Source organism: Eleginops maclovinus, chromosome 3 (genome assembly GCF_036324505.1).
Source record: "Eleginops maclovinus isolate JMC-PN-2008 ecotype Puerto Natales chromosome 3, JC_Emac_rtc_rv5, whole genome shotgun sequence".
Taxonomy (NCBI): domain Eukaryota; kingdom Metazoa; phylum Chordata; class Actinopteri; order Perciformes; family Eleginopidae; genus Eleginops; species Eleginops maclovinus.
Window position 1 is genome coordinate 7,089,917 of NC_086351.1, and position 27,766 is coordinate 7,117,682.

At 39.9% G+C, this 27,766-nt stretch overlaps 2 protein-coding genes across 5 annotated transcripts; both read left to right on the top strand.

Moving 5' to 3' along the window:
• Positions 1 to 604: 604 nt before the first annotated feature.
• Positions 605 to 5,561, top strand: LOC134862121 (sialoadhesin). 2 transcript variants are annotated; one of them, XM_063879846.1, is made up of 7 exons: positions 605 to 747; positions 1,711 to 2,112; positions 2,555 to 2,866; positions 2,951 to 3,214; positions 4,075 to 4,347; positions 4,714 to 5,063; positions 5,175 to 5,561. In XM_063879846.1, the coding sequence occupies exons 1-6, from the start codon at positions 705 to 707 to the stop codon at positions 4,821 to 4,823; spliced, it is 1,404 nt and encodes a 467-aa protein (XP_063735916.1). In that variant the 5' UTR covers positions 605 to 704; the 3' UTR covers positions 4,824 to 5,063; positions 5,175 to 5,561. The 2 variants fall into 2 exon arrangements, with proteins under 2 accessions (XP_063735916.1, XP_063735917.1); XM_063879847.1 differs by having other exon boundaries at positions 1,714 to 2,112.
• Positions 5,562 to 6,491: 930 nt separating this feature from the next.
• Positions 6,492 to 26,989, top strand: xrcc1 (X-ray repair complementing defective repair in Chinese hamster cells 1). 3 transcript variants are annotated; one of them, XM_063879789.1, is made up of 17 exons: positions 6,492 to 6,996; positions 7,375 to 7,467; positions 8,428 to 8,535; positions 8,636 to 8,794; positions 9,068 to 9,145; positions 10,029 to 10,152; positions 10,359 to 10,489; positions 13,796 to 13,955; positions 14,044 to 14,278; positions 15,657 to 15,773; positions 20,506 to 20,587; positions 20,718 to 20,817; positions 23,045 to 23,093; positions 24,231 to 24,364; positions 24,641 to 24,731; positions 24,845 to 24,920; positions 25,929 to 26,989. In XM_063879789.1, exons 1-17 carry the CDS (start codon positions 6,946 to 6,948, stop codon positions 26,034 to 26,036), a joined length of 1,896 nt encoding a protein of 631 aa, XP_063735859.1. In that variant the 5' UTR covers positions 6,492 to 6,945; the 3' UTR covers positions 26,037 to 26,989. The 3 variants fall into 3 exon arrangements, with proteins under 3 accessions (XP_063735859.1, XP_063735860.1, XP_063735861.1); XM_063879790.1 differs by having other exon boundaries at positions 10,362 to 10,489; XM_063879791.1 differs by having other exon boundaries at positions 10,377 to 10,489.
• The last annotated feature ends 777 nt before the right edge of the window (positions 26,990 to 27,766 follow it).

The following is a 27,766-nucleotide window of genomic DNA, read 5'->3' on the forward strand; positions in this document are numbered from 1 at the left end:
GCTTACTTCAGTCAGCAATTCAAAGTATAATTCAAAGAGTCCATAGTTCAAACACTGCCTCTGATTCATCGCCTTTGTTTTGTCAATCAAGTGACTTGGCAGTATCGCAGAATGTAAAGAAACATATCAATGCATTTGTGGTTTAATGAAACTGACTATAGCAGTCTTTATTAATTAATGATGACGGATCTTTATTGTTGACAGAACAGATAGAAATCAGTGTCAGGCAGAAAAGTTAATCATTCATTTGTTTTGTTAAACTTTGTATGGAATTTTTCTACTATCACTTTTCTGATAGGTTCGTTTGGGACCGTCTGTGTAGACAGAGGGAACCAGAAATGAACACATGGAGTGGTTGGAGTCTTTGAGGAAATGGCAAGCAGCATGAGAGTGACTCACCCTTTGTCATGTGTCGTCTCATAGATACTTGCAAAGGTCTTTCTTTCCAAACCAATCCACACCACTTGAATATGAATATTTTGACATGTTGAAATAAATGTGGCAAAGTTGTGAACCTACCACTGCTAAATTCACAATGATCCTCAGTGGTATGTTATAAACTATTGTTATAGCTGTTATAAAAGGTAGTGGAAGAGTAAGGGGATGTATTAAAGTGAAGTCAGGAGCACGATGTAACACTTCCCCCTCTTTGCTCCTTTGTTCATCCTTTCCTCTGTCTGTGCTGGCAGAGTCGGGTTGCAGTCATGCATGTGGACACTGTCTTCCTTCTGTGTCCTCTCATTTTTGGTGAGTCAATTATTAAGTCATGATTTTTTAAATGTACTAGCTTCAGATATTTGTTTACATTGCAATGTTATTCATGATCTAGTCATGTTACTGTAATTAAATGATCCTGATATCTCTTTTATTACCATAATTGTTATTGTATAGATAGAGATATTGGTATTTTTTTTACTATGAATGTCTCCTGCAGAGCAGACTAGTGAATTATTACATTATATTAAGAGCTGAGAAATATTTCTTAATAATTGCAAGCTCATTTATCATCTTATTTATTTTAAATCGAAAACTATTTTTATTAGTAATTTTTATTTTATATATCATGTGCATGCCCCTTATCTAATAGTGTCTTATTTTTTGTCTCTATCTTAACAATGTAAATTTCGCCTTTAGGACGAATAAAGGTATTCTGAGGCCTTCTGATTATTTTCTGTTAATAACAGTTTGAAAATATATGCAAAAAATTCCTGAATCAATAACGATAATCAATATTTTAAAGTTTTAAACTACAGAATATGTTTAAAACAGTTCAATAGTTTAGAAGTAGATTTTCCAGAGCAAAGACTGCTGCTGTGTTTGGATTAGGGGTTCTTCCCGTTTCTAAAAATACATCTGTTGCAAAATTGTCCTGGGTCATATTATGCAGACAGTGCAGCTAAACAGAAGATTTAACCTTCTATAATCTAAAACAAGTGTTCAGTATAATGAGCTTTCATTAAGATATCGAGGCCTGGAACACTAATGCTTTAAATGGCCGTGTTTCTTGCAAATTGTCTCTCACTGCTCAAAGTTGAACAAATATGAACACGTAAGACATAAACATAAAATGTATTAGGTAATGTATGGCTGAATGGCTTGATATTAACCTTCTGTCTACTGTGATTTAAACCTCATCCTACTGTAGACCTAGGCCTAGTAACAAGTGATCCTGTGTTGGTATTGGTAATTATTTCTAGTTCTTTATCCCAGCAGCAGCCTTGTGGAGGAGGGTCCAGGCTGTGTCCCCTCTGCCCTCAGTCCCTGAACATGTCCAAGCACTGGTGGGCTCCTGTGTGGTGGTCCCCTGCTCTTTCACTCCTCAAGCTCCTCACACTCTCAGGGGGAGGAAGAGGGTGGAGGTTCGGATTAGGTTCAGAGGTGGTGGACACATCTTCCCTCTCCGCAGCACAGCTTTTAACAGCGAGGACAGAGATCAAGTGAGTCGGGATTTTCAAGGACGGACGTCCCTCTTTGGGCGGATCGCAGAGGGAGACTGCTCAGTGAAAATCGAAAGGATCAGCCAGGATGACTCCCGGGCGTTTGAGATGGCCCTGAAGAGAGGGGATGAGTTACTTTGGGGGAAGCCAAGGAGCTTCAATCTGGATGTTGTGGGTGAGCGAGGGAGTTGCTATACTTCCTTTTTCTTCTCTCATAAAAGCAATTGTTGTTTTGGAACTTTAACAACAAGATAATGTATGCTTTTCAAAGCTTTAGAGTTTGGAAAGGTTATAATATCATTGGAGTAGAAATACAGTATATAGAAGAAGAAGAAAAAAGTCGAGATAATTGTCAAACATTTGCCAAACATCAGATTAATGAACATAGATGTTAAAGTTATCTAAAGAGAAAAACAGGAAACACAGAAAAAGGGAATCTGGAATCATCCACCTTAAATACACAACTACATTCTGGCTAATTGATTGATAAGCTTTGATTCATAAAATGGAAATATAGACGAATAATACACAATACTCCTCTGTGCTGTCTTAGAAATGTTGCCTTTCATGACACAGTAGTAAAGCAAGGTGTTGATACAGTTATTCCTCAATGACAGACACCCCCGAGGCTCCTGTCATCAGCGGCATGTTGTCAGCCACAGAGGGGCATCTGGTCACGCTGAACTGCTCCGTCAGATACCCCTGCCCCTCCAGACCTCCAGTCCTGCGATGGAGCTGGGGGAGAGGTGACTGGCCGAACGGCACTGAGCCTGCGGGGGTGCAGACGCTCTACCCCGAGCCCCACAGGCCGATGTTACTGTCCTCTCTGTCCTTCACTGCGTCACACAAGGTGAAACCCAAGCTGAGATGTGAAGCCAGCTACCCAGGAGCCAAAGCATTAGCCACGTCAAAGGATCTGCATGTGACATGTAAGGATAGCTTTGACTACGATCTTTGTGTTTCCTGGCTTGTTCGACACTGACACCTTTCCTTTTGTTTTTCATTGTCTGTAGTTTCACCAAAAGATGTAGTAGTTCAGATCCAGACCTTGGTGGTGCTGGAGGGGGGCAGCGCCTTGTTGGTCTGCTCATGTAAAGCTGACCCTCCGGTGTCCGAGTACCGCTGGTCCTACAGTCAGCACGGTCGCTCGGTGCACCTCCACCATCGCACACACACACTCCGCGTGTTCAACGTGACCCGGGATATGAGGGTCCGCTGCTCAGCACAAAACCTGATTGGTCGAGGAGAGTCCAAGCCCACTCCGCTGAACATACAATGTAATCCTTTCTTGTAGCCTTTACTGTAATCCTTTTTTGTCATTTCTTATAACCCTCCCTCTGATGGCCATCCACATCTTTGGAATATTTGACATCAAGCCTCGACTACATGTGTTTGGTTTTCACCGCAGACAAAGGGTAATATAAACAACATGTCATCAGTTTCGACGCCCTTTCTTGTTGAAGGTTTTTGGGAGATCTAGATGGTGTTGTGGGGTCAGGGTAGTTTTCTGTGGCACATGTAATCACACCCTACTGTGAAGTCAAAGTGTGCGGATCACAACCTGTAGTACACTTTGACATCACTGCAGCAAGGTGAGAAGTTAAATCAGCAGAGGTCGGCAAAAAAACTGATTTTCTTTATTTTTGGTGTTACATTTTTCTTTAAGGAGTTAGAAGGGTTTTTTGAAAACTTTCCATGATTCCTTTTTTTATTTGAATGTAGCCAATATGTAAATATAATCGCAACTTTCATGTCTGTATGGTCATTATGAAACTACCACAGTGAAGGACTCGAGGAAGCCTAGAGACTGTGTTCTGCATACACATTGTGCAGTGGTAAATCGTTGATTTATGTGTCCAGATAACACAAACAACATAAAACATCTAAATTACTGAGCTTTAACAGTGTATTGACATCATTTGTTTCATTTGGACAGAGCCAGACAAGCTGTTTCTCGGTTTCCAGTATTTGTGTTTAACTAAACCCACAGCTGGCTCTGCAATAAGCATATTTCCAAAAATGTGCTATCCTTTGTAGTAAAAAAAAAGAAAAAAGAAAGAGATTTAAAAGTTCCACCCAAACAAAACTACTTTAAAAGCTTTCGGGGAAATTGAAATATGCTCTTTCTATCCTACAGATAAACCAGTGATCCTCAGGCTCTCCTCCACCTGTGTTGTGGAGGATCTAGAGGTGCTGTGTCATTGTTCAGTCGATTCCAATCCCAAACCGGCCGTCACCTGGAGCGTGAATGGTACTGTTCCACCTTGTGATTACAACGGGTCAGTAACATCTGAGCACGACGCGCTTACAGCCACTCTGAGGGGCCACATGGACAAACGTCAGACTGTCATCTGCTTTGCTTTCAACGCACAGGGAAATGACTCCCTGATGTTGCTGCAGGGAGAAGAAGGTGTGTAAAAAGCACAGTTTTTTCATACCAATGTAAGGATGGAAATGAAACATCTGTGATACATGCCTGCAGCTTGGTAACATAAGATAATATGCTGGAGAATGCTGTGAAGATATCCTTGGGCTGTGCTTTTTTAATTACTATGAGTACAGCTTTTCCGTTGTGGTAAATATTTATTTGTTTACGTTTTTAAAAAAAATCCCTTCTAGATCTTATAATGGAACATCTAAGTGAAGTTGTTACATTAAGCTTGGGGGTCAAGCAGTGTGTCTGAAATGCCAAGAGTGGAACGATAACCCATGTAGTTAAACACCTGAGTTTTACATCCTATGCTGATCCATCGCTGCTTGTTTTGTCTTACAACAGAGACTAACTTTTTGATGTGGTTGGTGTTACCTGCTGTGTCCGTCTGCCTGGTCATATTCCTTCTGTCTCTTTCTTTCTACTGCTGCCGAAAGAGATCGGAAAGTATGTGAAGCAAATTAGCCCTTAAACATTTTCATTTAAATTGTTCTCACTTGTGAGTATTCACCTGTGCTGCTCCTTTCAGACATGTTCTGAAAAGACTCCCAGCCGTGTACCCTGAAGGAATGGGGATTTATCAGGATCAGATGCCCCTCTACATTAACTGCACGGAAGTGACTCATATCTACACCAACGGCAGCTACCAACTTGTATACCAAAACTGCACACCTAATTTTGTCCATACGAAGCAGGTACTGCATGTCCTTTGCAACAGAAGGCATTGCATTAACAGAAAACACTAAATCACCATGTTATTTCATTTCTATATTTGACGGATTATCAACATTTGTCCTTTTTTTCAGATCCATCCGATAGGCAGGAGAGGTGGGGAGAGAAGAAGAAGAGGAGAGGGTGGAGGCATCGACAAACAAGTGGCTTTAGGAGTCAGAGGCACAAGAGAGGTGCAGAGTAGTGGGACCGATGCAGAGACGGCCATTTACTTAGAGATCCTCTAAAGTCACCGTGGATAAGTCACATGATTCACCTGCTATATTAAACTCACATTAGATTTCATATTCTGTCTTACACTGATCATAATGCATTGTTTATGTACATTTCAATTATTGTAAATATCGTATGTCCATTTTGTGATATCTTTAACATTAGTCTCTCGTAATCTTCATATTGAACAAATTAAGTCTCTTCAGTCTTTGTCTGTAACATGCATCTGTGCTCTTTTGTATATAAAAAAGAAAAAGGTTGATTAAAGAAGTTTTTTTTAATCATAAGCCCTCATATTTGATTTTGTCTTACCATTCTACTGCTCCAATTATTAACAGCATTTGCAGCATGTCTAACACAAAGTGTTCCTCAGATGATATTTTGCAGTTCCTCTTGAGGTAGAAAGACCACACTTTATTACATAAATGTGAAAGTGTTTCCCAGTGCTCATGAAAAAAAAATGTCTCCCCATAGCAGACATGTCATTGCAGGAAGAGCCCAGGAGCCATTAATGACAAGAATATTGTCTTTGTTCTTTTAAGCTTCTCAGTTAGCGTTGCCAGTGCAAAGAAAGCTCAATAAGACTGGTAGTGTAATAGCTAAATGGAAATTAGCCTTTTTTGTGAGCGACCATTTATCACATCGTTCACGGCTAAATGGTACACACATTTGTTCCTAGAACAGTCATTGAAAAAACACATAATCAATACATAAACTGTTGTAGTTAACATCTATCTTACAAATAGGATTTCACTTTTTATCAGATGTCTAAATGCTTTGTTGTCAACGGAAAAAAAACATAGTTAGATTCTCTGTTTTTCCATCACATTGGCGTAAAAAGGCTTCCATATGTTACTTGCATGGAAAGAGATGAATGTCCACTTCAGAAAACTTGCCATTTTTAAAAGTGTGTTTCTCACAAGAACAAAGACTTTAAACGAACAGGAGTCATTATTTAGTGTTTTTTAATTATATTGTGTTGTAATACATTTGAATCCTACGTTTAAAATGTGTAGGTATTTCAAGATATATTGTCTTACAAGATTTGGTACCCGCCATAGACTGTATTATATAAAGGGTACACCTCCTGAACGATTGGTGGCGATATGACTCTGTCGCTGCTGGTATTTAACTGCCGAAGAAGAACCGAAAGCTCTGATTGGATAAAATTGCTCCGTCGTAAATTGCGTCACAGGACGACACACGCCAGGCTTTTGGTGGGAATATGAGTTCGCTTCCACGTATATTTATCTAAAATTAAAACCATCCATATATGTTTTGTAATGTTGGATGCACTGCCGATGTGACTGGCTATGTGTCAAGTACATAACCGTTTCAGAATTTGTGCGTAACATCATTCAAGTTTTGATAAAACCACCAGGCTAATCAGGGAAAGTTCACTCTGCCTATTGTTTGCTAGCATGCTATCACGTTAGCCTTCAGTATATTTGACTTAAAACAAAGTCAATTTAATTTGATTTTCGAGGCTACGTTTACAGCAGCTTGAAGAACACTTTGTGCTTTATGTTTTCTTAGTTGGTTAATATAGTGTTTAGTGGTTACGCAGTGCTCAGTTGGTTTATTATCCTTCACATTGGCTAATCAAACTGCAACCTGTCAAGAATCAACAACATGCCAGAAATCCAACTCAAACACGTCGTGTCTTGCAGCACCGAGGACACTGTAAGTTCATTATATCACTTTAATTCAATTCATACAATGTTCCCGACACCAATATTTGTAGATGTATTGTTTTATTTCGGCAAATGTGAGCATTACTATTACCATTCATCATCACCCTTTGTACGTGGCATATTATTTTTATATTTAAAAATTAGTACTGTATTTTATATACGTAATGTTAACTTTTTAACATACATCTATGCACCCCTCTACCTTTTTTAAATTCAGATATTGTATTTTGCTTCTATATTGATGTTTCTTGATGATTGCAATATTTGTCTTTTATCTTGTGTTATGCACCAATACACGAAACTACATTTCTTTTATTTGAACACCTACTTCATTTAACCAGATTCTGATAATCATAATGTATAACAGACACACAAGGCAGACAACCTGCTGAGCTCTGACACCTACAGAAAGTGGAAAGCAGCAAGATCCGGGGAGAAGCAGACATCAGTCATTCTGCAGGTATGTTTTTTTTAAAGTGTCCCATCACAAGCATGTGTTGTTTGTCATTGCTGATGTGAATTGTACATTTTTTATAACAACTCATCAAATTAGGGAGTGGGAATTAGCTTTTAGGTAATTTGCTACTTCAGACTGAAGTATACGCTATCTGAATTCTGCTAAGTCATTTTGAAAGACCTGAAGTCAGACTTTCTGTGTTGTTTTATCTTAAACTGAATATGATATGTTGGGTACATGGCTTGCACTGCGTTTTGGTGTATGGGATTGTATCTATACATAGTGTTTTCTGTTCCTCTCTTTTGATTTCAGTTTAAAAATACTAGTGCTGATGCATATCTTGGACAGAAGTTATTTTTTTAATCTGAGGGTTTAAAAACAAAAAATTCACTAAAGAAAAGGACATTGTTGAATTCGACCTACCCTTTGTTATTGCCAAGGATTGGGCAGTCATTTTTGTGTTACTTCCGAAGAGTGCAACTTTTTCAGAACATTATATTTATGTCACTGACATTTGTAACAATCCACCAACAACAATTGCATGCAGTCATGTTGATACTACAACAACAATTCAAAGAATCAGCAAGTCATGATACCAATGAAAATATTTGAGATCCACTTCCCTCCTTTTATGATATATGTGTGTCCTTTTAAGATTCCCTTTGCCTGCATCTCCTTGCTGAATTGTTTATAGATAAATGCAGAAGTATCCAGCTTTTTCAAAATGCTGCTACTGCGAAGCTTTTAATTATCTTGGAGACAAAAAACTATTGTGCTCATCTTTATGTCTCTCCAGCTCCTGCCTGATGCTTTAAGAATAGATTATATAGTTTTAAGATTTATATTGCAGAATATTGATGTCTTGTTAAATACTTTCACTTCTTACATCAAATTTTTGAGGTCTTTGACTTGTATGTTTGTGTGTGTGTGCTCTGTTGACCTGTGCTGTTTTATTTTTCTCAGTTCGAGAAGGAGGAGCAGGTGCACAGCATTGATATTGGAAATGAAGGCTCAGCTTTTATCGAGGTGCTGGTGGGGAATTCATCAGCTGTCAGAGACCAGGACTATGAGGTATTCTTGAAACCAAACACACTACAAAGTATTTCTCCTCACAATTATTGAAATGACTACATTTCTTATCCTTTTTTGTCAATCCTTTTTTGTCTTTTAGGTTCTTTTGGTTACGTCTTCTTTCATGTCGCCCACGGAGAGTCGTAACGGCACCAACATGAACCGAGTGCGTTTCTTCGGGCTGAACCAGCTGCAGAAGAGCGCAGCGCAGGAGAAGTGGGACAGAGTAAAAATTGTGTGCAGCCAGCCATACAGCAAGGTAAGGGTTCAGTCGCTTAAATGGAATAAAAAACAGAGCGCGATCTCACTCCTAATCAACAGAGTAAAAAAGTAAAACAATTATAATCTGGACTATGTTCCCTTTCACATAGAGCAGTACAAATGATTGCTTTCACACGTAGATAAAACTTTCGATCGACTGTTGTGTTTAATCGTCCAGTTATGATCCTGCAGTCCAGTGTACACCAATAAGTATAAACTGTATCCATTGCTATTTGTGAAATAAACACTCCGATGATTTTGCTTTTTGTAGAACATAGCATACGGACTGGCCTTTGTGAAGTTTCATTCACCGCCTGGCCAAAACGATCCTCTTCCAACAACCTCCCCAGTAAGTCATCCCAGGTCCTCTGAACTCCCAGCGTGCCTGCAGATGTTCTGTATCTTTCGATATTTTCACTGAGAATATTATTCACCACTGCTGAATTGTGTTCTTTTGCTTGTATGATGCCTCACTGCTCAAACTAAAACCATCATTTTTTATACCTTATTTTGAAAAATGTAAATATTTTTTCTACAAAAGCATCTCAAATGCTAAAGGTTGTCCTGACACAAGAAGTCATACAAGATATGTAGGCTACTTTAAATAGTCTGGCATTGGCATAATAATCAGAAATCTGCCTGACTGAAAAAAAAGTAACCTAAGTCATCCTACTAGACATTTGGTGCAAATGTACTACACTTTGGATTTTAGATAATACCTGAAAAGGATTGATCTTCAGTACCCTGTCTTATTCTAAATATGGATTTAAGTCAATGACAAAAACTGGACACACCAGAGAGACTGCAAGTAAGCACTAAACATTTATATTACATGACATTTGAAATAGAAGAGGGTCTTAGTGAGCATGCATCTCACTGTACAGCTCTTAATCTATTCTGTGAACCATAAAACATGGCCTCTGGTATTTCTGCTCGCAGATTGCTCATCCAAAACCATTTAAAACCCACACAGTGCTTTCTCAGAGTTAATGTGACATTTGGGTTCAAAAATTCACACGTGTTAAGGTCAAACTCCCATTCAATGTATTTGAATCAGCCCCAGATGTCCTGTAGATCTTTATTCCCTCCAGCATACACCTGCCAAGTTTCCATCCATTTTGTTAAATGCAATATTGTTAACTTATTGCTATATTTATTAAAAAAAACAACTCCAGCCCGTCCTTCCACCTTCTCTTTTGGCACTAAACTTGTTTTGTCTTCTCTCCTGTCAGAAACTGACAAAGCTGGGACAGTTCAGGGTGAAGGAGGAGGCTCCGTCCTCTGGTCCCAGCCTTCAGCCTGGCAGTCTCTTCTTCAATCGGGACAATGCAACAAAGTCCACTACCTCTCCAAAAGGTAAATCCATTAGTTTTAATTTACCCAAAGCACATTTAAATTATTTAATGTCTTTGTAATGAAAGGGTTCATCACTTCAAATAATTAAAAACATACCAAGTGAGAACTAATTAGGTTTAATGTAAAGCTGTAAAGGTGTGCCAGCAGACAAAAGGTAGGAGATATTTCAAAGGCATTCTTTGTTATAGAGCCACTTTGTTCCTCAGCAGCCCTTCTCCCTTCAGTGTCTCCTCAGAGTGAGAGATTGAGTTACGCTGCGGCTGCGCTGCAGGCTGGTGGCGGCTCGGCTTCCTCCTCCACAGTCCAGGCTTCCTCCTCCAGCTCCGCCACACCACAGGTACTAAACATCACCACTGTGCATCCACTAAAGGATAGGCCGCTTCATTTAGAAAACAGCCAATTGAAAGAGTGCAGGGAAAGAAAACGAGGCAACAAAGCTTGCCAAAGATGGGAACCAGTATTTGGAGTTTAAACTATTACATCAGGTTGGAGAGGGCTACTTAAATTAGATTTTGGACCAAATAGTGAAAAATGAAGATTAATCCTATTGCTGAAAAACTCAAACATACAATGAAGTTCAGTATAATTAAAAACGTTAAGAATTTTGCTACTATTGCTTCCATTTTTATCAAAAGAATGCAAATATGGAAATCAGCATATTTAGAGTAAATTGTAAAAATGCAATAATAATGAAGAGAAGGAGAAAAAAAGTGAAGTGAATTTAAACCACAACCTATTGTTAAAAACCCTTTTAGCATTCACATTAGCATTAGAGCAGGGGTGTCCAAACTACGGCCCGGGGGCCAAATGCGGCCCGTGGTCCATTTTTAATTGTCCCTCAGCAGATTCTAAAAGTATAATGGAATATGGGAGACATCTGAAACTTATGCTTGTCTTATATTGTATATTTTAAATATGTAAAAATATACTACACAGTATTCATGTCTTAATAAGCCCACAAATACATTCAGTAAATGAAAGTTGAAAGCACAACAAATATAAGTTGATTAAAAAAAAAGACTAATTTGCATAAAGAGTCTGGAGAGCTGTGATGTAGGCTGTTTTTCTTAAAGCATATTCAAGTACCAACCATCATTTACCAACATTTGAGTGATTTTGCTAAGTTAACTTATGAGGCAATACACCTCACCTCTAGTGAGGGGCCCAGCCCTTTGTATGTTTTTCTGTATATGGCCCTCAGTGAAAAAAGTTTGGACACCCCTGCATTAAGAGTTTTTTTGATCCGCTCTAATCAAATTCATGTTTCATAAAATGAATCAAGCAAAGATAAGCCAAATAAAGTCTGACACTGAACAGTTGTTTACCAGAAACAGTCATACATTTTACTACTAAATAATGTATGTTTTTAAGGATTTTTTATTTTTATGAATGACTTTTTTTTGGCAACCAGTGCCTTTTTATTGTGAGTAAAGAGATGAAATGGGGAGACGGAGGTAATGACTCATGGCAAATGGTCCCGAGCCGGATTCGAACACGGGTCCTTGGCTTGGATTCCAAGCCCCAGTACACTCTACCAACTCAGCTGCACCGCGGCCCATGCCTTCACATTTTACAGCCAATATCTCACATTTCTTGTGGAAGCTCTGCTCGTTATGTTCTGTTCATGTTGGTAAAATCCAATTTATTGAATGAATTTGTTACGTGAGCAGCATCTTAAACCTGTACCTTTTAAAAAGTAGGCCTTGAAATATCGTCTGGTTCTGACAGTGGCGGGCCGTGCATTTCACACCTAGGCCTTCAGTGATGTCCTACACAGTCCTACCTGAATTATTCCACCTCTTAATACCATCATTATGACGCCATGGCTCTAGAAACTATACATTTAGACAGAAACGCAGTATAACCGGGCGTTGCATCACCTTAACATAGTCAAGTACAACAGAGTTATATTAATATTTCCGAAGCATTTATAATCAATACATCAGCATTTACAGTTCACTTAATTCATCAGATTATCTGACAAACCGCTCCTTGACACCTGTGTCTGTCACATAACGCAGAACAAGTGCCAGCTGTGCTACATTACCCACATCTGACGTCTCGTCCACCATAACAGCGACAAAGGGTGCTTTTTTAATCTTCATTTTGATCTCTTCTCCCATCACTTCAGCAATAGCATAAATCAGGTCGTTTTGTATTTTGCCTGACGTCCCAGTAAACATGTTGTTTGTGTACAGGTGGTAATGCAAATCTGTGTTGTTCTCAGCAAGAAAAGAAAGAAGCTCCACGTAGTTTCCTCTGTTTCTGGACTCGGCGCTTTCATCGTGTCCCCTAAATGAAAGTTCCTGTTTACCCAAAAACAGGACACAATCAATCAGTCTTTCAATATTTCCCTATTTTTGTTCACCCTTTCGTTGTGGAGCTCCGTTTCCCTGCGCACTTGTTCGTTGAGCTGTAGATCCACTCGGGTGTCCCCAAAGGTTTTCAAAAGCACCAGTGCTTCCAAGTGCCCAGCTGTGCTTTGGTGTCTCATTGCTGCCTTGGTTAGACAACTCAAGTTTGCAAATTTAGTGTGGCTCCAAACACCAAATCGATCAGTTGCAAATACCAGGCATTCCCGGCAGTACAATTTTCAGTGCCTCTCGGAGGCTGTGAGCCAGGGGTACCGCTCGTAGTTTCCCTGCTGTGCTAGGCTCGCTAGCGTTGGAGTTGGTCGTTCCCTTTTCAAGATGTGTAGCTTTACTTGAAAAGTTCGTTTTGAAAATGGCGTTGTAATTATATCTTCGACCAAATTGATCTCTTCTCCTCCTTCAGCCATTGTGGGTTGAAAAAAAATAGCTTGTAGAAATCTACACAAATTAGCTCGCTCAAGTTCTAGTTCTGTTTGCTAGCTTTGCCCATAGACTGTATGGCTCTGCCTACTGCCTAGCTCTGCCTCTCAATAGTGCGTATCCAATCAGAAGATGTGCACGTGCTAACGTTAGCGTACGCCTGCTAGCTGGCCCGTTGTCGCCACCTCGAAATCTGATTGGTTAACGCCACAATTTTGTTTGCGTTCACTTTAAGCTACAGCCGCCCGCACTGTTGATTCTGAAGGCCTAAGGGCAGATTTCTTTGACCCTAGCAACACATTATGGCTGAAATATGATTGGATAAAAGCTCTAACATAAAGGCCAGCCCTCCAAATCTCGTTCTGAGGCTGGAAGCAGCGCAGCCAAGACGAACGCTATAAAATGAAGAGAATAGACTATGGGGAATAATTTAATACGTATTTGTGGAAAAAATATATCAAAATTTAATTTATATTCTGATGATGTTTAGGCCAGCAGAGAAGGCCTTGCTGGCCCTGACGGCCCACCACTGGGTTCTGATAAAAACCCATCAGTGTAACTCTGTTTGAGCGCACACTGATAGGAAAATCACTTCAGGGGATTGTCAATATCCCCTACGAGCCATTTGGACTTTTGAAAAGGGAGAAATAAACATCTAGAACTGCACAAATATATACATGTCTATGCATCAGGAAGTAGTCTCAAAAGAACTGAAATGTGCAGACAGTTTTCAGATGTCTGCTTTAGTCCACTCATCACCCAACATGATCTCTTTCAACGCACGTCTCATTCAAACGTAGCGTATGAAACATAGTCTATACTTCTGATATCCATGTCATTTTTCTTCTCAGCCACCGGCAAAAAGAAAATTTGAGTTCAGCAAAGAGCAGAAGTCTTCCTCCGGCCCTCCCCCTTCGAAGAAAAGCCCAGCTGTCTCACCTGAGGGCAAAGCCGCGACCCCCAAACCCAAGCCGAGCCCCGCCGGCACGCCAAGCTCAAGCACGACGAAAGGTAACTCCTACATCAGCGTCTGAATCGTGAATATAGATTACTTCTTCACCTGGAAATCTTCATTGACTTGTGCAAATGTTCTCTCCAGCATCACCCGCACAGAAGTCTGCTGACAAGAAACGAGAAAGCCAATCCAAAGCCGACCCTAAACCCAAGCAACCGAAAGCCAGCGCGCAGCAGGTCCCACTCAAACGCATCCTGGAGGGGGTCGTGTTTGTCCTCAGCGGCTTCCAAAACCCCTTCAGAGGGGATTTGAGGGAAAAGGCTGTGGAAATGGGAGCCAAGTACAGACCTGACTGGACACCCGACTCCACACACCTCATGTAAGTGTCAAAAAAGTTATTTTTGCCTCCTGCTAGAGAATAAAGATATTTGACATGCAAGTGTTACAAGTAGGGTTTGGGTATCGGTTGGGTTTTATCCCATACCGGTGCCTACTCGGTATTTTTGAAACGGTTCCGGTGCCGAAACGGTTCTCGAACCGGTACTTAAAAAAACAAAAATGCACACACGTTGTCAAAAAACAATACCCTTTTATTTCCCGGGCCAAATTGAACAAAGTATTAACTTAAATCTTTAAACAATATAAATACAAGTAACATAAAGTAATAAATAAACCAATGTAGAGAGTCCCAGCCTGGGACACTCTTTGTCCGACACTGGCTGCTGCCGTTGAAGTGCTTGGCCTTTCGTCACGTAATTTATCAAACACAGTGCATTGATCGGCTTTTAAATAAACTCCATGCACCGTCAGATGTTTCATTAAATTAGAAGTGATACCTCCCTTGCATGCTATTGCTTAAGACATGTTGCATGTCGCAGAATCTGCGTCCTTAGATGTGAAATGAAGCCAAACCTTGGAGCGTTTTACTTTCGGCATCTTTATTGATCCTCTCACTCAGTTCTGATCAACAAGTGTGCTGAGTAGCGGCACTGACGTCAGGTTCAACAACCTCAAGTTGACGCCGGAACACCAGGGGGCAGTATAAAAAAAAAAGTCTGGCACCGAAATATTCGTTCTTATTCGGTCTCGTTACTACCGTTTATGTCAGAACCGGTGCCCTATTGGCACCGCGTTTCGGTGCCCAACCCTAGTTACAAGCCACATCTGTTATACAGCTGCATATATTTATAAGTTCTTTTTTTTTAAAAGAAAAGTAGATTAAACATCAAATTGACTAACAGTTCAATGAAACAACATCCACTGTGTTGTTAAGTGTACCCGATGTACGTCAACTAAATCAGATTTTGATATTCTCAGCTCATCCTAAAGTAATTGCTGCAGGGGACACAATACACCCAGTCCTCTGGTGGCAAGGACAGCTCAGAAATATGTCCTTAAAAACAAAGGGAGGTTAAAAAAGAGCTACAAACGAGCCAAAAGATGCAATATACATACATCGTGCAGGATGTTGAAGGCTAAATAATTTATTGTAGGTGATTAAACTGACAGATTTCTTTGGAGAATACCATTAAAAACAAAAGTCACACATTCAACATGTTAAAATGTAAATGTTTTTTGGCAATATGGTTGATTTTGTATTAACGTTTCAGTTGTGAGACAAAGTCAATCTTTTATAAATGTAATTAATATGAAGGGCAAACACCTTTTTTCTAGGTTTTGTTTCATGAGAGTTTTTATCATCTGTGGTTGAGTTTTATTATTAAAAAGTGTGTGTGTGTGTGTCCTTTAATCTCCAGCTGTGCCTTCGCTAACACCCCCAAGTACAGCCAGGTGAAATCAGCAGGGGGCATCATCGTTCGGAAGGAATGGGTAATGGACTGCCATAAGAAAAAACAGAAGATCTCCCATAAACAGTAAGACAGTGATAAAAGTGAAACTGTTTCGATGATTGCATGGGAAAAAGTCCACAGGAGCTTTTAGTCGGGAACATGTGTCCAACGTATGAATCCTCATCTGATTTAATACTTTCCCTTTAGCCACATCTGTACCCTCGACATCCCACAATCTGCACACAGCACTCACATTGATTGAAGAGTCCAAAAATACTCCTCTCACAGCAGTGATGGCTGCCTGCTACAGAGAACATTGTAACCTTGAGCAGCTGATGCCTGCTGTGATCACAAATTCAACACAGCCAGCTCCAGCAGCTCTCTAATTATATTATACAATTATATGCTTCATTACAGGAAGTTCGTCTGCTACCTATCTGTCATCGCCCCACTTTAATCTTTACTGAATACTGCGCCGCAGAATACTCGTCTTAGTCCAAATTAATTGGAATAGTTCTGTGCTCGTGTCGCAGTGTGTGAAGCTTTATCATTTAAGGGATTCCTTCATCATAATAATAATAATGATAATAATGATGGTGGTTATCAAAGGTTACTCAACTTGTTAGTGTCAAGCTGCTGTTGCAAAATATAGGGTTAGCAGGATTACTGTTGTGGTGGAAATGGTTTAAGCTGCAGGGGTTTTTCTAGAAAAATCTAGTATAAGGGCATTTACGAGTGAAGCGGAAAATAATAGTTTCTTCATGTCTTTAAGCTGCTGAGTCATATATTGTGCCCCAAACAACAAATAAATCCAGAGTGATGGTTTCTTTACTTCCTCCACAGAAACTAAGACAGTAAAAGAAACAAAAGCACACTTTCAGTGTAAGCCTGCTGCCTGCTACCCGTCCACCGGCAGACCGACAGTTAATCCATCCCGTATTTTTTTGGAGCACCATAAAAAACAAAGCGGTCTCATTGAGACAATTTTCATATTTTTGGGTAATTATACAGTTTTTGACGAACAGAAATATTGTCTTCTGGCATCACTTCAACATTTTACTGGGAAAATTGGCATTTTGTTCATGAGGGCACAGCTCCCTGTTACCTAGTTTAGACAAAACCCTGAGCTTTCAAATAATCAGCTCTAAAATTGAATATAGTCTCACTGTCATTAATTGATGTTGTAGTTAAGCCAATTTGAAATGTAGATTAAGCGTAATGTGTAACTCATGGAGTTCTGCCTTTTGACAAGTCTTACTGCATACCAAGGAAACAAATTGGTTATTAACTATGATCGTTCTCAGTGGCATCAAAATACAGAATAGTGCTCCTCAGATTAGAAAACAACAAGGTGCCATCATTCCGGAACAATCCAGAACCCTGACAGATTATTTTTTTTACATTGTCAGAGGAAGAACATGAACATTTTGACTTTTTACAACAAGGAACTTTTTTTTTGGTTGCATTATTTCATGGATAATTACCTTTTAAATAATTAACATGAGATGGCTTTTTTTCTTTTTGACCATAATGAGGTCCAGCCGGCCATTATATGATTAGAACATTGACTCCATTTGTGCTAAAGTGTAATGCACTGTGTAACGCAGGGTTTGACAGTGTGTTGATGGGGCAGGATGACAATGCAGAATATCTCCATAGTCAAGGACGGACATTAAGGTTGACTGCTCAAAGGTTTTATGGTCGGAAGAGACAGACATCCTTTAATTCAATAGAAAAATCCTGGGTGGATTTTCAATTTTTGGGTCATATATTGCATGCAGTCTGCCTTCAAACCACAAATTCTATTTGTGTGACTCAGCAAGAGTTATCTGAAGTTCAATGGAGGAAAAGTCAGAGACAGAAAATACCATGATCTTTTCTGCATTTAAAACAACCCATTGAATTACCAGTGTGAATTAGTGATCATGTAATAATGATGATGGGTGAATAATAGAATAGAATTACTTTTTTGATCCCAATTTTGAAATGTTTATGTTGCAGCAGGTGATGATGACTTCTAAGAGTCTTTTATTGAAGTCTGTGTGTGTTATGTTTACTTAAACGTTGTGCTATTCAGGAAATAATTTGTCTGTACGCTGTATATGTAAGGGGCGTAACCTTTTTTGGTGGTAATCTCCCAATTACGTCTGTTCATCTTGCAGCATGAAACATTTCATTTCTCAGACAGATCAAATCAATAAGTAATTGAAAGATAAATCGATAACGAAAATAATTGTCAGGTTGCAGTCATTACCGGAACCATCCCTCTCTGTGATTAGCGTGCCTATCTTTCGTTGTAATTACTTTTATATTAGTTTTGACGTGACTGTTATTTAATTTGAGTTATTATCCAATTCCAGCAGGATAAATGTGGGGATGAGACCGGGTGCTCGGCAATCGATTTTGACTTATGTTCATCTTCAAGGCTCGAACTGAAAGCGGCTTTGATGAGATTCCTGTGAACAGCCAGAGAAATTAATGTAGGAATATTTTTTTTAATAAACAATGCTTAAGGGCGATGGCACACAAGGCTGGGGTTTTAATGAAATCTGTTCATTCATTTTAGATTGTCAAAAAGTGCAAAGAAAGTAGAAGTTCAGTGCAGCCTGTGTTGTCATTCTGCCTCGCGCTCGCCTGTCATTTTGTCAAAGATCACTCACCCTTGCCCTCCCTCTTGTCCTCCCCCGTCTCTCCCTGCTCCGCTATTGTGAAGCGTGCAGCTTTGATGATGTGTTCTTTATTTAAAAGCTGCATCTGCTATGGGTAATTAAAGGGACCACTTACTTTGATGATCACAAGTGCCCAGACAAATATGCATCCTCTCAAACTGTCGCTCCATCATGCACATGCTTTCTCTCTGAGCATCGGGAGGCACTTCCACTGCTGCAGCTCCTGCCATGCTTACGTCATGTAAAGGTTGGTGTATTAAAGAGACTAAGTGTCCCAGTGACGCTCCAGAGAAGGGCAGAAAACGCTCGAGCAACTCTGCAGCATCTCGTCACAACCGAGGGTTTGTGGAAGACTGAGATGAAGGCATTTGCTGGAATATATTCCAGCATTGAATTTATACTCATACTTATCTGGAAACGTTAGAGCAGAAAATAAACACCAACACCTTTAAACTTGCTGAAGTGCACTAGAGGCCATCTCAGCCCATTGATGCTCTGCATCCATTTCACATGAATTATAATATTTGGGACAACACTGTTATCTTGTACATTGTATGATGTGTGCAATTTGTTTAGCAGCGTTCAGGGCTAAAAAGGGAGCATCCTCGTAACTTGTTTTTAAAATTGTGGAGGAAAAATGTAACTTAAAACCTTCCAGCAGAAGCTTTCATTATGCTTAATGATGTTTTTTTTACCATCACTAACTAACAACCTTTGGGGCGGTGGTGGCAAAGTGGTTAGGGGCTTGGCCTGGGAACTGGAAGGTCACCAGCACAAGTCCCTGAAAGACCAAGTGCTACCTAGGTGTCCCTGAGCAAGGCACCGTTCCCTACACTGCTCCCCGGGCACTGTACATATGGCAGCCCACTGCTCCTAACACTAGGATGGGTCAAATGCAGAATTCTCTAATTTCCCCACGGGGATTATTAAAAGTACAGCTTTTCTTTAACCTGTGTCTGTAGCTCTCTGTAAACGGAGCAGATTGAGCTTGTTGGTCTGCTTCTGAGGTTTCCACATGTAATGCCGTAAGCAACTGACTCTGCATTACTCCTTACTGCAAACCCACAGTGTCATTTTTCACTTTACAATCTTCCTTGGTAGTGACTTCAATAAAAGAAGAAACCATACGCCAGGGAAATGTCTCCCTACCGAGTGAGCGACTATAATTACACCCTAAAGGTGGTTTGTGCTTCAATGTAATAACGTCCAGGTGCTTTCAGAGCTAGAGAGAATATATGGAGAGGGGGAGGAGAAATGTCACCCCCTCATTCAACACTCTCTTAGCCTTTGCAGTGGTCATTACAGGTAGCGTTATGATCTCCCTGCTAACAGCATACTCCCTTCCCCTTTTATTTTGTTTTCTGCTAAGGGTTTACATTAAGGTGAGATTGGATGTAGACAGTGTATTTCCATGTAAAAGAGGAAGGATGCTTACATGCTTAGTATCCTTGAAACAGACACGCCTGTTTTGAAGATTTCTCAGAACAGGTGTCACATGACTCGGTGAGACGGCTTATATATAATCTCAGTATTCTTACGCTATGCTGTGATGTACGTGATCATTTTCTGTTTGAACATTCACTATATTATGTTGTTTTGGCCTTTATTGCCTTTTATTATAAATACGTATTTGTTAAGGAACCGATAAGCAGAACACATAGGTGTTTTTTATAGGTACCCTTTTCTTGCTATTTTGATTTGGTCTTATTCTGCACCAAATTTCAGTTCCCTGCCCTAATAATGTCTTACAGAAAGCTCAAGAAACATTTTAAGTAGGGCTGTCAGGCAGCAAGTGTAAAAACCAATTGGACGTTGGGTGGAGTACTGGGACAAATTATAACTTCTGAATAGGTTGAAGGCTTCTCCCTCTTTTTCTCTCTAATGCAGTAGATCAGATTTTTCCCCCAGCAGGCACACTTCAAAGTGTTAGGCATTGGTAATGTTTAAAATATCAGGATATGGAACGTCTGGTGAAAAGTATTACCTTGACTCTGATCCTTTGTTCTACTACTGCCCGACAATGGCCCCCTGCCAATTGAAACATAGCAAAGCTGATTGATAGCGAGAGATATTGCGCAGGCGTTCTTTTCCCTGTGGCCTTTATCATCCTGACACATTTCCTTCACCAGTTCTTCGTCTTTCTCCAGGTATCTGATGGATGGAGCAGAGTCAAGCTCGGAGAGCGAAATGGAAGTAGATGAGCAGAGTGAAGAGGAAGTGAGCACAAAGGTATAATTTGGGTTTTTTTGTGAGCAAAATGATCTAATCAATAATATTTTTCATTACATTTTTTCTTTTCAATAACTTTTTCTAGTTTATTACAGACAGTTTCAAAAGGTTTCCATTTTGTTTCTTGCAGACCACACAAAAGCAGCAGAGACAAGTGACCCCGAAAAAGACGCCAGAGAAGAAGAAAGAAGATGATGAGTATGCAGGTTCAACGGATGTGGATGAACCAGGTTTGAGGCAAACTACTATATAAAGTCACACTGTGAAATCATATAACTGAACTTTACCCGGTCATCAGTTTAAGATTCAGTCAACATCCGCATATCCATTTGACTCATTTCTATGCGTACTTCAGAAACTAATTTGGATAAAAAAGAAAGGTCATTCAATGTCCTGGAGAGTGAATACTAGATGAGAGCTTTAGAAAAGACTTGTATTATTTTTTTATTGCCAAAGTTAATCTGAAAAAGGCAGACAGACAGGGTGTAAGGATAGGGGAAGAAGTGGGCTGTCAGTCTGTTGTAAAGTCAAAATAGAGGAAATAAAAGAATGAAAGCCAAGATCAAAAAGTTACTTTGAATACACAGGTAGACGAAGGAGCTAACAAAACAAATCTAAATTCTCCTGTCTGTTTAAGGTTAAAACGAGCATTTTAGCATGTCGTGAAAGCCGGCTTATTTCATTTAGTGCATCTTTGAACTCAGTTAAAAGTGATGCTGAACCTTAAGGTAACACTTTGGGTTATGTACCATGTGCTCAGATTAAAGCCAGTAAAAAAATAATAGCCAAAGGGAGTCTGTATAAAGTCTTGTCCTTAAATGACTTGGTAGTTGAGGAAAGAGAAACGTTTGAGCAGTAGTGGATAACATTTTAAATTATACATTAAATGTAGATTTCCTCAGACTACCCACCCAGAATAATAAAGTCCTGCCACACTCAACACACTGTGATGAGTTTCTTTTATGTCTGAACGGAGAGTGTTCTTTCAATGATTGATTCTCAATAATAATTGAATGAGTTTCCTTAGAACTTTTGTGCAGAAATACTGTCTCTTTGGCGGTTGTGACTTTTCCCAACATTTTTGGGTCCGGAGTTACACTACACGTCTCCACAAATATTTGACCCCTTTAATTAAGACCCCCAAATTCATGGTTTCTTTAATTGTTTTTTCGGTTTGCATCTTGAAATTAAGTTAAGAATTGAGAATGTTGTGCTCTTTTAAACCTTATAAAATGTTGTGCTCTATGAATCGATTAATCGGAAAAACATTGGTTGTAAAGATATACAAATATAAACAACTACACACACACACACACACACACACGTGCACATATTTATACCAACCGCATACTCCGACAATAACAACTGTCGTTATAGAACATTGCACAGCTCTCTTTTCTATTTTCATGGAGGCTATATTGCATATTAGATATAATGTTCTTCATTTATTTTATTGTATATATTTCTTTATAGGCCATTTCCTTGTTAACGGAGTGAAAGGCAAAGGAAGCTTGTTTTTTTTAACTGTGCAAATGACAATAAAAGCTTTTGCCTTGATAGGAAAAGTGATGACTCTGCAAAAAAGTCACTCCAAAAGCAGTCCCCAAAGCATGGTAAATGAGACAGGGTGTGTGTGTGTGTGTTGTCACAGTCCAAGTTATTAATGTGAAACACTGATTCAACGTCTGCACTACCCCAGGGTCACCCACCACAAATAAACTCCAATGACACGCATAAGACGTAAAAAAAGATTGGAGGAAGCAACAAACCACACGCTTAGAAGCACAAGCTTGCAATTAAATCACGAAATATAATTTTTATATGCATATATATATTATGGTAAAGCTCAGGAGCTGAATTTTAGTGGCGTTTACTCATTGGCAGTGATTCATTCTAACTAAGGATGGAGAGATGGTAGCACTGGAGCTGAAGAGGACTGAATGAATTGAGTGTGGCAAGGGGACAATGTGAGGGGATTAGACAAAAGGCATCACTTTTATGAACACAATTGGATGAATCGACTAGGGCCACCGTGAAAGGGACAAGCATGGTGTAGATGCTGTCTGAGGGGGAAGCAGGAGTGGAGGCGACATGTAATATCTGCGAAGGGACTTGTGCATGATTCTAATTTGTATGTTAATGCCATGGCAGAAGTAAAGTGTCGCTGTGCATCAGTGAGGCAACACAACAGACACACGCAAGGAGACGGCATTCAATTAGACCTGCTTTTGTTCCCCTCCAACAGCACAGGATTGTACGGTCAAGTGTTACCAAGGCTACACGATTTAAACTGCTGATTTGTCATTGATGTACGGATATCTTTCTGCTATACATATTGGAAATGTAAGAGCATTGTGTTTGTGTTTGTGTCAAGATTGTAGCATCAAGGCCTTTTCATGGAGTAAAATAAGCCTGGATTATATCGACATTTTTAACATTGACAACTACTTTTCACAGGAAGTGGTGATGATGAGTCTGCCGTGGACACAGAGGATGAGCTGCAGAGGTAAACAAATAAATAATGCGAACGATGCTGTGTGTAATATTGATGTGGGCGAGTTTGTTCTTCCATGGAATTAGATGTTGTTGACAGTATCTCATTGTCTTGCTTTAACAACCTACAACATACAGTGCTTTTTGAGTAGGCATGGTTTTCTGCAACAACACAAAACTAGCTTTTGACCTAAGTGAAAGTTTTAGGAGCTTAAATAAGTCAGACATTTTATTGGAATTTTTGTATCCCTCTTAATTATGTCATATGTCATATGTAAGATCATGTTGAAAAGAGACATTTGTTTGCTGTACTTCAGACAGGATTTGACATTACTGATGTGAGTTTTCAAGGAAAGTGTGGTGCCAATGAGGAGAACCTCGGTTTTATCACTGTTAAGTTTGAGGAAGTTGTAGGACAACCTGGATTTGATTTCCTGCAAGCAATCAGAGATGGGTGGACGGGAGGATGGAGGTCGGTTTGGAGTACAAACTGAGCTGGGTGTCCTCCGCGTAGCAATGAAAGTGAATGTCGATTTTACGGAAGATATGGAGGAAGTAGAGAAATTATGAACATAAGAGGACCCAGGTCAGAGCCCTGGGGAACACCACTGTGATTTGAACGTTTTGAGTTGGAAGAACTGAGTTCGGCCAGAGAGATGTGATTTAAACCAGTACAGGGTAGTGTCAGTGATTCCAATGGATCCCTCAATGGCCTGGCCCCGCCCTACCTCTCTGAGCTGCTACGCTGGTCAGGTCAGCTGATCATCTGCCCCTGAATGTACCAAAAACAAAGCTAAAGCTCAAAGGGGGCCCCTGAACTGTGGAGCGCTCTGCCCCTCCGCATTAGACAGGCTTCTTCACTGTCCGTTTTTAAATTGTGTCTTAAAACCCACCTCTTTTCCTCAGCGTTCTGCACTTTGTAGATGGTTGCTTTTATTGATTTTAAATGGTATATTGTTTTGACTATATGGCTGTTATGTTTATTATTGTTTATTTTGTGTTCTTCCCTTTTTATTGCTTTTTATTTTGTGAGATTAATCTGTGTGATTTTGTATTTTCTGTACAGCACAAAGTCAATAAGTTTCTTCTTTTGAGCTGCAGTAGCAAAATTATAACGATATCACGGGTCATGTTCTTGTCCCTGTAATAGGGTGGAGCACGAGAGCAGACAGAAGAAAGTTGCAGCAGACGTGACAGTGAAACAGGAGGATCTGTACGGGGGGTCGACAGATGAAAACACAGACGCTGAGGCTGAAGAGGATCACCCCATCCCTGAGCTCCCAGGTCTGTCTCTCTTTGTTCTTCTCTCCTGTCTCTTTTGTGACTTCCTACCAAAGAAGCAAGATGTGCTCCATTACTCTTTGGACATTGCACACCCTGACAGAATGTAATTGTAATAGGCTTTCAGGAAACGCCACACACCAACGTCAACTGTTTTTCTCCATTTTCTTCTGTGTTTTGCTCCTTTCTCACCCTCTATCAAATAGCACCTGTAATTACGCCACCTTCCCATTGTGTTGTAGTAAGCCTTTATGTGCTTATTTTTCTCATTTACTCCAGACTTCCTGAGAGGAAAGCACTTTTTCCTCTATGGTAAATTTCCCAACAACGAGAGGCGCCTGCTCCTGAGATACATTGTTGCATTCAACGGGTGAGACACACCATTAAGAGCTCGACACAAGTGCATCACTACTTTAATTGTTCATGGAAATTCACTAAGATGTTGTATGTTTGTATAGCAACATAATATTGTCTTTGCTCCAGACTGATTGAGGACTACATGTCGGAGAAGGTGCAATTTGTGGTGACCAGTGAAGGGTGGCACGAGTCCTTTGAAGACGTGAGTTTCATTGTCGCTTCTCCCTATTAAAACATAAGCTTAACCCAGAATACATTTCTGGGTATATGGATTAGAGCATAAGGACATGAGTTTTTGAAGGTAGCGTACACTGTAATCTGTGGGCCTTATATTTATATTTTAAACCCTTTTTTTTTGCTGCTGAATCAGTTCCCGGATATATCTTTGAAACGCATAATTTAGACCAGGGGTGTCCAAACTTTTTTTACCGAGGGCCACATATAGAAAAATATACGGAGAGCTGGGCCACTTATAGAGGTGAATATTGTCTCATAAGGTAAGTTATAAGTTAGCAAAACAAATCAAATGTAGGTGAATAATGTGCGATACTTTCAAATGGTTTCAGAAAAGAACAGCCTACATCTCTCTCTATGGTTTCATTAATTGTGTTGGCAGCTCATTCCTTAAAACAGAAGCCTCAGATTGCTTATTATAAGAGTAAATGGCCGATTCAAAATGACCTACGGGCCGCATTTGGCCCCCGGGCCGTAGTTTGGACACCCCGAATTTAGACTCTTCTGTCCGGTTGTTCTAATATAGCTATTTCTGAAAAGTAGTTCCTTTTAGTGACAGTGTGGGCACCATGATATGTTTGACAGCTTGACGTTGTGTCAGCAGCAGGGGGTGGGGCTTATCAAAGGGTCAATTATACACAGTGCACAGCTGAATATCTCATAACCATTAAAAAGCAACAACGGAAAAAATGTCACAAAAAAAAAGACACTTCCTAGGCATTTGCTTTAGGCAGTTACTTCTCTTTTTACAGGGTACAAATAAAAGCATTGCAGCAATTTGGGAACCTGAGTATTTTAGCGTTGCAGTGAAAATGCAGCAGTGTTGTAACAGCTATTTGAGAGCCTTGTACGCATCTGAACTAGCAGTCTGAGTTTCAGAGCTTTTCAAACGCTCATACCTTTTCTTATCTGTGCATTGTAATGCAACACTTGATGACCTTTCTTCCCCTTGCTTTCACTCTCACTTCCATCACAGGCACTGGTGGAGAACGGCTATCTGAACTTTGTCAAACCCACATGGATTTATGCAATCAATGAGCGACAAAAGATTCTGCCCCATCAGCCCTACTCCGTTATCCCCTGAACAATACACACAGAGGAGCAGACACACTTACACTTGTTTTCCTGTTCAATGGAGGAAACGTTTTCCGTTCTTCTGATTTTCAGCTTCGTGAGAGAAAAGCAATAAACGTACTTCAGTTCATCAATGCCTTTACACTTTTTTACTTCATGAAACTGTTTCAACCACAATGTTCCTATAGCTTTCGGCTAAGATGGGAAAACAAATATTTTAAAATGTTTTTTGTGTGTAATGTTAGGATAGGTTGTATATTCATTGTTAGCTTTTTAGTTCAAGCTTGTTAGTTGTAGCTTGGCCAGAAGGGAACATCTACAGCTTCAGTGTTGTGTCAGGTGCTTTTTTCTTCGTGAACAAAGCACACACGCTCTGATTCAGAACTCCTCTGTTACTGAGATGCAGTCTGTTGCGGCTCACCTCAAGAACCTCATACTCTGTGTGGAAATAAATTACCCCCCTGTCCTCACTGCCAGCAGCACTGATAACACTCTGACTTGTGTAAGCGGGCAGACCATTATGAGACCAGCACAAAGTCAGGTGAAGAAAAGGTGCCATTTTTCTAAGGCTGCAGCTATCAAATGCAGAAATCATGAAACAACAGTATTCTACAACAATAAATAAATCCTGGAGTTTGTTTTTCTCCTTTTATTTTATTAAATGCCATGATTTGGAAAGTGGTGGAGTGTGCCGATGCTTGATAATTATTGAGTTTGTGGTTCTTTTTTGAGTCATGTTTGTGGAATTTATATTGGAAGAGATGGACAGATTTGAGGATGTGAAACAGACGTCAGTGTTTTGCGTCACTCGAGATTTCCTAAATGCTTCTCAAGACAAGAAGAAGAGATGTAGAGCATTCCTTCTACTTATCTAAAGCAGTTTATTTTAGACTCTTCAACTTGTTTTTGTTCTTATGCTACTTAATTATTTTGTCTAAATAAAATAAAAAAGTTTTTAATGAACGGTATTGTTCTCATAATTATTCATCAAACTGTCTTTGCACTTAGCTGCTCTCGTCCCTTTCTATTCCCTCCCTGTGTTGCAACTCGAGAGGCTCTCTGCTTCTCTCATCTTGAGACAATTTCTCCTCTCTCTTCAATTTACTTCTCGTCTTGTTTCACGCCCCGGAGCCACCAGGTCTTCTGCTCTTCAGTCAAGGGGATTAGAAAGCTGGAATGTAGATGTGAGACGGGGAGAAGTGGGAGGGCTGGTTACAGGGGAGAGAGATGCTACGGGAAAGATGGAAAGGGTTGGATGCCTTTTTCAGAATAGCCAAGGATCAGAGTGTTTTCTTTTTATGTGAGATAATTCACACAAATGCGAGGCATGGTGGACTACTTCCTGCAACCTTGCACCAGGTGCTTCCCATCAAGAGTTGTAAGGTCCAATCCATTTAGGACCTGAAGCAGGAAGATTTACAGCAGCCAACGGCAACATCCTGATATGTCATATATCATTTAATGCATTTCTGTTGTAAAGATCGCAGAGAGGATGGGCTGCTTTTAAATTGTCCCATTTTCCCACCATATTCTTGTCACCTTGATCACTTCCTGTCAGATTTAGTCTTTGCTCATTGCATTTTTATGTCTCCTGAGAAATTCAGCACTGACCTTGGATGGCCGCCAAGATGGCTGATCATTGTTTGACTTTGTATTTGTAATCCTCATATTCACCGGTACCCTGTGTACCTGCTCGTATTCAGATTCCTATTTGTATTTGTGTTGCCTCTTCTGTGACCT